The following is a 13,067-nucleotide window of genomic DNA, read 5'->3' on the forward strand; positions in this document are numbered from 1 at the left end:
CACACTATATATATAGTGTGTGTGTATATATATATATATATATATATATAATATATTCGCCTGGCCACGCTCCTGCAGCCCCGCGCCGCCACGTGCGGGAAGGGGGCGGAGCCTCCGCCTGGCCACGCCCCCTCCCCACCAGACCACGCCCCTTCCCCGCCTGGCCCCGCCCCCTCCCCGCCGCCGCCGGGGCCGCTCCTGCGCAGTCAGGCGGGCGGGGGGCGGCGGGAGTCCCCATGCCGCGGGGCAGGGCGGCCGCCTCCGCGGGCAGCCGCGATGATCCCTTACTTCTCCGACAACGCCGTGATCTCTCAGGGCACCATCGCCCAGCTGTGAGTAACCGGGAGAAACAAAAAAACCGGGCAACCGAGCGGCGCGGAACCTCCGCGGCTGCTCCTCCGCCCGCGGGGTCCCTCCGTCCCACGGGTCTCCGTTCCCCACGGGTGGCCGTCGGGGGTGCTCTTTCCCCCGCTCTCGGTAGTCGGTTCCGCCGTATTTTGCCTCCGGGCAAACTTTGCGCCTCCCAACCGGGAGGCGGCCGGTTGGCAACGGGGCTGCGGGAGGCACCGGCGCCTCGGGCTTGATTTCGCCTTTATTTTTTCCCCAGCAAAAACTCCGGGTCTATCTACCGGAGTCAAAGCTTTTCCGTGAGTGTAAAAAGCCACGGGGAAATGCGGGGCCGCTGCTCGGAACCGCCGCTTCTCCCCGTCCGGTGCCCGGTGCGGGGCGGTGCGGGTGCGGAGCAGGGGACGCGGGGCCAGGCTGTGCCTCGGTACCGAGGTGCGGGGTTCCTGGGACCGTGTACCTTGGTCCTCTCTGGGGTTTAAAGCAGAGATTAACACCCCCCCCCCCTTTTCCCCCCCCATTTGGTCTCTTGTTCTTCCTTATGGCGAGGTTGCGGGTGGGGGTGCGGGTGCGGGTTTTGGGGGCTTTTCTCCGGTCGGTTCAAGAAGAGCGGGGCTGAGACCTTACACCCGAGACCTTACACCCGGGACCTGCAGGGTCATGAGGGACAGACGGGAGCCCATGCCAAATTTTTTATAAGTCCTGTCACTCTGGGGCAGCAGCCTGAGCCTCTCTCTCTGCCCCTTCCTAAGCCTCTTGAAAAAAAAAAAAAACCCCAAAAAATCAGTCTCTCCAGCTGCACGCCCCCCTTTGAAATGCAGATACAAATAATCATTTAATTTGTAGATAATTAACAGTGACTGCCTGGGTAGTGGGGTTTGGCTGGAAGGATTAAGGAGGGAAGTGGCTGCTACGAGGCGGTAGATAAGGCTTTTAGAGAATGGTCGCTGGGGTCTAGTTGTGCTTGGTAATTCTTTAAAGACACCAACGGCTGTTTTATCTCTTGGAAACATCGTGAAAGGCTTAAAGATAGGAGGATAAAATGCTGGGTCCCACCTGGAACTGTGTTTTGGTCGCAAGAAGCTCCTGCTAGAAATTGAGCTGCCTTGAGTAGACATTCCTACTTATGCTTGGTATGGAAATAAGTCCCTGGACTCTGTGGCCTCTTTTTTTTTTGAGCATTAGCAATCACTGCTGTAGTTGGCAATCAGTTTAGCTAAGTCTCTCTGAGCCTTTCATACTCTACCCAAAATGCTTGTAATTAGGCTTTTTTTTTGTTGTTTTTTTTCCCCACTTGCAGTGTTGCCTGTAAACACCACGGCTTTCCCCGTGGTTGCTCATGGTGTTGGTTTAACAGTGATACACCTCACCTGTTCCGTGGAAGCAGGGATGTGAACTGGATGTGCCCTGGGCTTGGGGAAGTAGCAATAATTCTGGAATTGTGGAAAAAAAAACCAAACAAAAAACAAAAACCAAACCCAACCAAAAATAAAATAATAATAAAAAAACCAACACAAAACCCCAAACCAAAACAACAAACCCCAACCTTCTATAGGCTGAAGCATTTCCTTACAGCTCAAGGTGAGGTTTTTTTTACTAAGCTATATTAGGTAGCTAGGTAACAATTTAAGTGCTTTTAAAATGTTTGTTTTATACGTGGCTCTAAAACACTTAACCCCCAGTTTGAGACTACGGAAAGAGATCAAAAAAAAAAAGAGGAAATGCTGCTCCTCTCCGCTCCCTCGGTGGCTGGTAGCCCTGCAGCCTTGTATCTAGTAGTAGTTTAAATTGCCACTTGGTTGGAAGAACCACCCTTTCCTTTTCTGGAGAGAGAGATAACTGAGTTATCAGAGGAGCTTACGCCGGCCTGTGCCTCCTGGAAGGAAAGATTAATAAGCATGAGAATGACAGAGCTTTTGGCCCACGCACGGGTGTTCGCACGAGGCTGGGCGCCGCGTTGGTACTTTGATCACAGTCTCAATCAGGACACTGCTGTGGCTTTCAGGCTGGCATCATAAAGACCTGTTTTACTCTTTATAGTCCTAATTAAAAGTTCATAAAGGCTGATTAATTTTGGATGTCCTTATTTCATCCTGGGCAAGACCTAAAAATCCAGATATTTTTTTTTTATTTATTTATTTTCTGTGCCAAAAATGTGTTCTCTGTGGAATGGGAAGGGCAGTAGTGACCCAAGCTTTATCAGAAACTTCTGTTTCAGTGTATTCTTTAGTAGATGTATTTGGCTAATCAGCTCTGACTTTCAGGGATCAGCAGAAATTACTCTTGTGTTGACGCTTTTAGTCAGTAATGTAGTCAGCTGCTCTGGGTCTAATTCATTTCAGGTTCACAAGGATTCAAATCGGTGTCCGAGAGACTTGTGTTTATCAAAATGCTCAGAATTTAGAGCTGTAACTCATTCCAGAAAGTCTTGCTACTCTCATTGAACCTAGTGGGAATTCTGCTGATTTACTAGTTTATTTGTGTGTCGGATTCAAAATTTACTTTGGTCTACTAAAACTCTAAGGCAGCTGATGAAAAGATAGGGAGAAAAAAGCAAAACTTCAGACAATTTGCAAACGCTGAAGAATTTTTTTAGCAGAAGAAACCTGGATAAATTGCCATGGATCTGTGCTTCCTGCCTGCGGTCGCTTCCTCTGCCTCCGGCCAAGTTTTAGGTATCTCATTCATTGTCGGTGCCCCTGAAGTGTTTTTTCCGTGTCCCTGTGATAATGCCAGATTCCTCTGTCACTCAGTTTTTATCTCGGTAGCAGAGCAGGATTATCCAGGGATCGGGGCGTGCACTTGGGATTTGGGAAGACCCGGCTCTTGCTCCCTGCTGTGCCACATCCTTCCTCTGCCACCGTGGCCAAATCCCACCAGGCCAGAAGATACAGATGGACGCTTGGCCTTTCTCTTGAATCTGAGAATTGACCACCTGGCTTTGATGCCTGCACCCCCCTGGAATTTTTGTCCTTTTTTTTTTGAGCTTTTAAATACTTTTGTCTTTTCTTTTCCACAAAGCAGCAGCGAGAGCCCTCCCTGGGCTCACGTTGAGCACGTGTTGAAGCGCTCGGGTACTGTTTACTACTTCATCCTCCAACACTCCGGGTGCCAGATGGATCTGAAAACATGAATATGCTTTGCTACTTTCCACGGTTCTCATACTTGCTTCATACCAGGCTGTTTTCTATTATAGGATGTTAACCGATAGTTTTTATAAGCATTTTAAACTTTGTGGGGGAAAAAAAAAAAAAGGAGAAGGAGCTGGAATAGCTCGTTTCTTTGCAGTGTTGTGGGTATATCTTGGAGCTCTTAAAAAAGAAAAAGACAGACGTAAAACCTGCAAGTTAAACAGAATTATTTCCAGTGAAAGGTTAAAGGTAGCCACAAAATGTTCTTCCAGACTTGGCTTCACAGCCTATTGCTCTCTCGTGTTATCAGTTTTCTCGTAAGTGACAACCCTCCTTCGCCGTGGTGTGAAGGAACAGCACTCCGCAGTGTAAGAGGAAGTTACGGGCTCTGTAGGTAATTACAAACTGGATGTTAAATTACACCACCAGGTAATTTGGGCTTATTGTATTGCCTCCTCCTTGCTGCAACCTGTCTTTGTGCCCAGCCTGCCTTGGCCCTTGTCCTCCCCCACCCCTTTCATTTACCTTCGTCATGCGGCCCTGGCCTTTATGCGATGAAATTTCATGACCATCTAATTTAAAATCATGCCAAGTGCTAAGTCAGGAAGGTAGGTAAGTGTGCGGCTGCTGTTGCCATTGTTTGGAGAGTGGCTTATTTATTTATTTATTGTATGGGAAACCTTACAACCTTTTTTTTTGTCTGCTCACGACGTTATTGCTGCCAAAAAACCTTGACCGTCTAGCAATTAAACCTCAATCCTTCAAGCAGCGTCTTACTGGAAATCTTTAATTGCCTCCGTGCCATTGTGAGTGCTGTACCTTTGTGAATATTGTACCATTGTGCTGAGAGTGGATGGTATTTTAAGAGCTGAGGAGGAGAAGCTTGGAAACAGCTGCTCCAAAGAGTGGGAGATCAGCAGAGTGATTTCCAGTTGCCTCGCCAGCTGAGGGTCACTCTGGTTGGAGGTCCTTGAAAATATGGGAACAAGCTGATGAGCTCTTCATCTCTTGGAGGGGCTGGTACGGCTGCTGCTTTCCAGTTGAGTGTGTATTGTGTGCTCAGGGTTTGGATGACTGCAGAAGACAGCCTCCTCCTCCTCCTCCTCCATCACGGAGGCAGGAGAACCTGACCCCGTACCCCTCCTGCCCACCCCTTCGTGTAGCTCAGCCCCCCCCAGCACGGTGGATGGGCTTCCTTCCTGTTGACCGAGAGGAGTCATCAGGGATTTCTCATCTTTTTGTATTTTTTTGCTGATTGCAATAACGCAAACGCAATGCGTAAAAGGGCTCTTACTCCCCACCGATTATTAAAAAACCCATGGAAATAAGTTGTGGTAATTGGGTAAAAGTAGTATGCTCCGTGCTCCAAAGTTGATCATTAACTAAGCCAGGGCTCTATTGTTCATAACTACTTTTCCTGTTTGGCTTTTCCTTTTATTCCCCTGGAAGCCATGGGTATTTGTCTCACCGATCCTTCCTGGTAGGGGGTTGGAAAAGAGACAGAGATGGTTATCGGACGTGAAAATCAAAACTTGAGCAGCAAACCAGTGTTTCAAGGACAAACCCCCCCACACCGCCACCCGCTTTTAAGCAATAATGTTTTAGTTTGGGAGCTGCTGGGCTGCCAAGTTTGTGTTTTAAAAGGCTGCGAGTGGTAGAGTTGCCTCTTGGATTCTGTCTTTCCTTGAAACTCCTGCAGATGTTCACGTCTACTGGAAATGCTTGGGATTTTTCTAAAGTCTACAAAGCAGAAGGACCTGAGTGAGATTATCAGCAGAAAAGGACCTTTTGGGGCCAGTGAACAGGCTGGCTGGGATTTTTTTGTACTTCCTTGTACCTTTATCACAGAGCCCCCGGCTAAAATATTACTTCATTGTTTTTTAAACAACTTCAGGCTAACTTTCTTGAAATGTTGCTTCTAACTAGTGTTGGTGGGGTCAGAGAAAGTTTAAAATTCTGCATCCCGCTCTGCGATAGGCTCCGAAGAGTTGCTGTCTCCTCTGCATCGCTCTGACAAACAGCATTTAAATTATCAGCCCGTATGGGCTTAAAACTAGTTCAGCAAATATTTTTTCTCCAGTGTAATGGGTGTAATGTGTACAGAGCCAATCTGCAACTTGAGTTTCCAGCCGTGGTGTTCCATAGCAGCTGGCTGAAGACTCTCTTGCCACAAATGCGTGGAGTAAAATTCACTTTTGTCCTTAATTCTGGATGCTTGGGCTTTTCCCAAAAGCACTCAGAGGTCACCCCTTTGCTTTGCTTGTATCCCCAAGCCGGAGCTTTAATTCGGCAGCTTGGGAAGTAGCTGGAGACTGGCGATAGTTGTTCTGCAGCCACCTCTTGCTGTGTTGTGTGGGATTAACCGAGTGTTTTGTGACAGAGAGAAGCCTCTGGTTCAAGGACATCAGCCCGTGGATGAGGGAGGCTGAGGAAAATAAAAAACTTGTAGGGGTGAATGATAAAATTAAGCCATGACCCAGCGTTGGCGAAGACTGGGAGTGATCCAGGAACCCAGCCTGTGAGATCTCCTCCTGGGGTCGGCACTTCTTGGCATTGGCAGCTTTTCAAATTTGGGCATTTCTAGGTATATTAAGGCCACAAGTGCCTCGTTCAGTGCATTTGCCTGTTTATCCAGTACTTATCTGGCCCTCGTCAACATCGTATTCAGCCCTTTGGGGTCTCTGGGTTTATTTGTTATAAGCCATTTAAGAAGTTTGCTTATTCTCAAAACACCTTTGTTACAAGTAGGCTAAATCCACAGACTGCTGAACCATAAATGATTTAGTCTTTTCTTTTAAACAAATGATCTTTGTCACTTAGTAGTCAAGTCCTTAGTTTGTTCACACACTTCTCACAATGGCTTAATGAGGTCCATATTGTCCCACCAGCCTGGGCTTTCTCCTGCCTGTGATCACCTCGAGAACTCTGGTCTCTGTTAAATTTTCAGCTTTTCCAATGAAAAGTGCAGATTTGTTACATCTGAATGTTGTGGCGTGGCTCTTGTGGAGGCACCGAGATGACTTGGAGCAAGTTCATCCCTTGGTCTGACACTGTCTTGAAGAGCCCTGGGGTGGGTTGGAATCCCTGCAGAGGACTATGGAGATGAGTTGAGCTTAGATTTAATTGCCCATACATCAGTGTTATTGTGTATAATGAACAGTGCTGTGTCTCCTCTCCCTGTGCTTTGTTTGCCAGCATGAAGAGAACGAATTTGCCCCACGGGGTGCTGTGGAGTGGGTTGGTCCCCGTGGTCTCAGCCACCTCTGGCTCCTGGAGGTGGTGGCCAACGGATGGGCAACCCTATTCTGGGTGTATTGCCAATGTTTTGAGAGAGAGACTCCAAACAGCAGGTGGGACTGAAGGAGGGGCATTTTGATTAACAAACGATAAATTTACCTTTGTCAGGTCATAATTTACAAGGTAACCTCATTTGCACAAAAGTGCAGATGGGAAAAGTTATCATTAGTCTTACCTTTGTCCTCTAAAACTTGGTCTGTTAGTTAGTCTTCTGCTCGCTTTCTGGAACTCAGTGCTGGATTAAAATTTTATTATTGTTTTTTTAAGTTTCATTGTGTGAAGAGTTTGTCGTTGGCTTTTTTGTTGTTGTTATTGTTAGGGTTGGGTTTTCTTTTCCTTTATTTGCTTTGAAAAAGAGATGGAGAAATCAAAAAACAAACGCGAAGTGGAACAGCTGCATTCCTCTGCGTGTTGCAAAGACTGAAAGCCAGTTAGTCTAAATAAAAACAAATAATTTGTCAGCACCGTTTCTAGCCCTCCCCTTGGTTTGCCAGGATGAGAGAGTTGTAAGGAAGCAAAGGGAGGAATATTCATGTGGCTCATTAAGAAGCAAGGGTGGGGAGTGAGGAACAAATGTCCATTTGAGAGTTATGTGATAATTCTTTTGGTGTGATGTGAAGCTGTCCCTCCAAAGGCAAGTGGAGACCCCCTGTTTGGGAGCATCCCCTGCCCAGCAGGGGATGGACATCCCCGAGTTCCCTGAACAGTCACCAGAGCAAAATCTTGATGCTGTTTTACTGCTATTGACTTTTTTGTCCTTAGTTCCTTCAAGTACATCATGAAATGTTTTATGAGAGGCTCTCTAGCTTGAAATTAAGCAAATATCTGTTCTAGAGCCTTTTAAAAAGCCATTTAAGAGCCTTTTCCCTAAAGTACGCTGTGTTCTTGTTTGAGACTTCTCTGGGTCTGTGATACTCAGCAGTGTTTAATATTCTGTTGATCTTTCTACTTTAACGTGTGGTTTTTCAAGGGGTTTGCATGCTTTTAGGAAATACGAAGACCTTAGTTAACCACTGAAAACTGGCTGCCAAACTACTCAAAGTGCTAATTCTGATGAAATTTAGCACCTCACTCTTGCAGGGATAAACACATCTGGAATCTCAACTCTTCGGAGTTCAAGCTCCCTTAAATTTAAAACTTTATTTAATGTGTTTCCAGTCTGACTCTTAGTCAGCAAAACTTCGCAAGGTTTTTCTGTTGAGTTAAAAACTCCTTAAAATGCATTTTGAAGTTAAGCACTGGTGTTTCCTTTAGCTGAAAGTCACATTAAGGTGCTAAGAGAGAAGGTGAATTTGCAGTTGACGCGAGGAATCACAAATGCAGAACTCCAGCCTGATGCTTCAAAGTGATGCCCGTTGCTGTGTTCCCTTCATTGACTTTTTTTGTGAGTAGATGTCATGAAGAGTGGGTCGTTCAAATGATACTGCTTCCTCGCTTTTATTTATAAAATACATAAAAGCGTTGTAACTGTGTATAACTGTATCAAAACATTGCAATACTTGGGAACAGTTTGGAGAAGTTGACTTGTTTGCTCCTTAGAAATCTCCAGGTTCCTTTCACCTCTTGGGCTGCTCTTCGTTTGAGCCCTTATTTAAGTTGGGAGATGCTGTGGTGGTGTTAGACGTCCCTCAGCTCTTCAGCTTCTGTTGAAAGTGGTGTATGGTGAGTGATTAATGGAAATTATTTCAGGAATAAAGGACTCCTGGTAAGCTGATCCCTATTCAGAGAGCCAAAAGAAAAAGCAGAGTCACAAGGGATGTTGTCTCTCCAGGAAGAACGTGCTACATCCGCGGGGGGAAGAGCTGGATTGGAAAGCGATGCTGAGTCTGCGTTTTGAAATGCGTCATAATTATATCTCACGGTCCGATGTGGAGAGCTTTTCCTGGTGGCTCTGGAGACTGATTGTCACTTACACTAGCAAAACGTTGGAAGTGCTTTTCTTGGCTCCTGCCGGGGTGGGTGTGCTGTACAGGGAGGGCTGTGTGCCCCGGGCACCAGTGGAGAAGGCACCGTGCCACCTCTCTGCCGAGGACCAGACTGTCCTTAAAGGCTGAGTTACCCCGTTCCCCGCAGCCCTGGGTCAGTTAACCCAAAGCCGTGCTGCATTTCTTCTTTGGTTTGCAGTTTAATTTGGTTTTCAACTTAAATTGAATCTGAAGTTTGTATTAACCTTGCTCATGCCAAGGACTGACCTTCTAAGCGTTGCCTCGGATTGAAGAAAAGACACAGAATCTATGAAACTTCCAGCTGTAAAATGTTTCTGATCCTTTGGCTTCGACCTTTTCTCACTGCTAACTGATTAAAATTTCAAGTAATTATTTAAAGCCACGTTAAAGTTTGTGTTCCCTTAATTGTGGCTTTGCTGTTCCATAAAATGAAGTCACTGGTGTACGTGTGAGGATGAGCAGATCAATAGCCTGATTACGGGCCGTATCACCACGACAGGTAAAGCTCCCTGGGACTTCCAATTTCAAATCAAAACCTATTGAAAGAAATCTGGCACGTGGCCGTTCCCTCTGAAACGGCTCCCAAACCACCTCCCGTTGCTGGTTACCACTGACTGTCCTTCCTAATCTAAAGGGACAGCCAGTCCTAAACTGGTTTTACTTTTCCTGCTGGAAACTGTCATTTAGGGATCAAATAGCCCTCGTGCTTGGGGAGGATGCAATAAGAACGAGAGAAAATTGAAAGTGCTGAGTGTTGCAGAAGTTAAAATACTGAACAAATAACTTCCTTCCATTTTTTTTTTTTTTTACAAGTCATATCCAACAGCCTCTTGATGATTTTTGGTGCTTTTGGTAAACAAGCATCTGCTTCTTTTTAGCACAGAGGAAAAGGCTTATTATTCAGCGTTGATTTCTTTGTGCAGAGACAGAGTGGTCCTTGTTTTTGGTGCTCTATTTACAGGGGTCCATTAATGTATTTACTGAGGGCAGGCAAGGAGGCTGCGACCCGAGCCAGGCTGCTTCCCCAACGTAATTCCCCCATCCCCATGCCCTGCTCCGGCCGTCGGAGCCGAGTCCTGGCACGGTGCTGCTCGACGTGGTGATGGGACCTCTGCTCCTTGGCTGACCGTAGCCACGCTGGGCTGCTGGCCACCTCCACCAGAACCAGTGATGGGAGTGATGGAGCTGTGTCTGTCTGCACCCAGGTTGTGGTTGTCAGGCTTTTTCCCAGGGGATGGGGCTGTTGGGGGGTGTGGGGCTGTGCACGGGGTGCCCCGTTTTGGGGCAATGCCAAGGTGCTTGCCAGCTTCTTCTCAGATTGTCCCCACCCCGGGGAGACGGCCAGCGCTGGCAGTGATTCAGGCAAGTCAGTGGTCTCCTTCCATCTTTAAAGGGTTGGGGCATTCTTTGGCTAAATATAGGTGCCCCCTGGACTTGGCTGCTGCGGGGAGGGGACGGTCGGTTGACCTTAGGGTGTCTCATTTTTGACTTGTGTTACAGTCATATTTAGAGCAGAGGGGTCCTTCTCGCGGGGCCGTGTCACCCAGGCCAAACATGGGCAAGTCTGTGGCAGCGATGAATCACTCACCTGCACACGGAGGGAGACGGGAGTGAAAATTAGTCATAAAATATCCTGCCTTATACTTAAAAGTAGCGGGGAGAGGCCTTTCAGACTCGCCGGTTGGTAACAACTGCTTGAAGATGTGTCAGCTGCTCTTCAAGGTTTAAAAAGGAGATGGGCTGTGAATGAAGGCAACGCTTTCAAACTCTGCTGGAAGAGGAGATTATCGTGTGGGTTAAAGATGATCAGCTTGGACTGTGTTAATTCTGAGAGAAAGAAAAAGTAAGTGCGTGTCGGAGGGGTGCTCTTGCTCAAGATAGCTAATCAAAAAGCTTTGTTGGTTGGTTTTGTTTTTTTTATAATCCTTAATGTGATAAATTCTCCTTATGAAGTTTTCTCGTGTGGATTTATAGTGTCTCGAAGACTGTATTTCAGGCAGCATTTTGTTCATACCACAGCAGCTGGCTCATTTTGGACAGTAGGAGCACGGCACGTGGTGGTAGAACATTGCGGAGGGTTCCCTTGGGTGTAACTGTCCCACTCCCTGGACCCGATGGTATGCGTTAAAGTCCATGGATATTTAAACAGTATATAACGCAAGAAGAATGTTGTGTAGGGCTTTAATCTGGGAATGTCTTGACTTGGAGACCTGGAAGCCTTTGGGGACTATCATGTAAAACAAATTCCTTTCACGGTCTCGCTTCCGGTCTGGGTCTCTTGCCTAAAAAAGTGCGTAGAATCAAGTTTCTTCTGTAAACAGCAAGTGCCCCAATTTCTTAATAAGCATCCTAATTGTGTTCCTCCTTTTAGTACATGGACTGCCCTGCTTGGACTGTAGAAAAAAATGATTTTGTGCCTCTTTTCAGCCCCGGATTCTGGGGCACGTCAGAGCTTTGTTTGCACAACTTGTTTTGCTGTTGATTTTTTTGAATATTTTTCTTCAGTGGTGGATTCTCTGAAGCTGGCTTGGGGGCTGGCTGTGGGCCACCCATCCTGTGGCTCAATGGGAGTCCCTTAGAGTTGTGTAGTAAGGTGGACAGGAACGTTTTCTGCTCTTTGTACTGCATGGGAATGAGTAGGTTCCGGTGTGTGATACGTGAGGACGGATTCCAGGCTATCTCTGGTCTTTATTGCTGGGGTGAATCACACAATCTGTGCCCGAGTTCCTATGCCTTGATATCAAATCATTACCTGGTGGTGCGTGCTGCTGCAGCGGGATTTCCCAGCCCGTGCTGCCTTTCGGTGGCCACAGTGGGGATGTGATTCAGCACGTCTGGCTCACCCGTGTGCTGCCCAACCTCGGCACTGGGGTGTTTGCTTAGTTTCTTGGACCCTGTTCTCGGGGTGCAGGGTGGCCCAGGGAGGGCTGTGTGTGTGTTGCTGTAGGAGAACGTGTCCAGCACCATCCCCGTCACCCGCCATCCAGAGCTGTGGGCAGCAGGGATGGGGTGGGAGAGCAGTGCTGAGCTCCCAGCGTGTTCTCTGCCCTGGTGAGGCCAGTTCTGAGCTCCCCAGTTCAAGAGAACCACTCCAGGGAGCTGCTGGAGAGAGCCTGGCATAGGGCAACTAAGATGATTAAGGGATTGGAGCCTCAAAGAGCTGGGGCTCTTTAGCCTGGAGAAGAGAAGGCTGAGGGGGGACCTTATCTATGTTTACAAGTATCTAAAGGGTGGGTTGAAGGATGATGGAGCCAGACTCTTTTCAGTGGTTTCCAGTGATTGGATGAGGGGCAACGGGCACAAGCTGGACCATGGGAAGTTCCACTCAAATGTGAGGAAGAACTTCTTTAGGTGAGGGTGGCAGAGCCCTGGAAGAGGCTGCCCAGGGAGGGTGTGGAGTCCCCGTCTCTGGAGATCTTCAAGCCTCACCTTGATGCCGTCCTGAGTGATGTGCTCTGAGCAACCTTGCTTTGGCAGGGGAGTTGGACTAGATGATCTGTAGAGGTCCCTTCCAACTCTGACAATTCTATGATTCCATGATTCTCTGCCTGATGGGCTGGTGAGGAGGCAGGTGATGCCCGTGTGAGGGCTCTGCCCACCTTGCCTTTGGTTTAGGAGCTGGTATTTCGTTGAGCTCGTTCATTCATCAGCCAGGGGTACGTGAGGGGAACAGGAAACCCGCGCGGACTTTGACTTTTATCAGAAATGATAAAACCTTCTGGAGTCCAGTGTAAAACAAAGCCCAGCCTGCTTTCCCGCCCCTGTAACGAATAAATCCCAGCCCTGCCCGTGAGGGAATCCGTTCGGCAGGAGTCCAGAGGTCGGCTGGAGGCATGGGGAGGCAGAGGAATGCTGCAGGTGGCTGTGGTTGTCTCCGGCACAGCACAGACCTGTTGTGGCTGCGTGGGCTGAAAATTTGGGCTGCAAACAGCAGCTGTCCCTGCTCCCCTTGCTGGCAGCTCTGGCGGGGATGAGTTTCTCAGCCCAGAGCTGTCGTCCTGTGTGCCATCCCCAAAGGATGCCACCAGCGTACCCCGGCTGCCCCAGCTTGCCTTGACTCTGAAGTTTGCAAAATGTGTTCTGGAGCTGAAGTCAAAGTGAGGTGGCAAAGGAGCACTGGTGGCATGTGTGCCTGGTGGCTTTTTCCAGTAGTGGGCTTGACTTGTAGGCTGTTAACTTAGTGGGGTATTGAATGGACATCAACACTCCTGTACAGCCTTGTTGGGTGGCCTGAAGCTGGTTAGATCCCACCTCTAAAATGGTGTCTGAGTGTGGTTGTTTCGTGCATCTGAAGTGGTTGCTCTTCACTTGCAGACATGACCACGCTCATCAGTGCTCCCTTCTGCAA

General features: G+C 47.9%; 1 protein-coding gene across 1 annotated transcript in view; it reads left to right on the top strand.

Moving 5' to 3' along the window:
• The first annotated feature begins 219 nt into the window (after nt 1-219).
• SSH2 (slingshot protein phosphatase 2) overlaps nt 220-13,067 on the top strand; it is a 59,169-nt gene continuing 46,321 nt past the window's right edge. Inside the window, exon 1 of the mRNA XM_014953259.1 lies at nt 220-332. Coding sequence (XP_014808745.1) covers nt 277-332 — 56 coding nt within the window. The 5' untranslated portion in view covers nt 220-276. The remainder of the gene's footprint in view (nt 333-13,067) is intronic.

The sequence above is a fragment of the Calidris pugnax genome, unplaced genomic scaffold (genome assembly GCF_001431845.1).
Source record: "Calidris pugnax isolate Ruff unplaced genomic scaffold, ASM143184v1 scaffold133, whole genome shotgun sequence".
Lineage (NCBI taxonomy): Eukaryota > Metazoa > Chordata > Aves > Charadriiformes > Scolopacidae > Calidris > Calidris pugnax.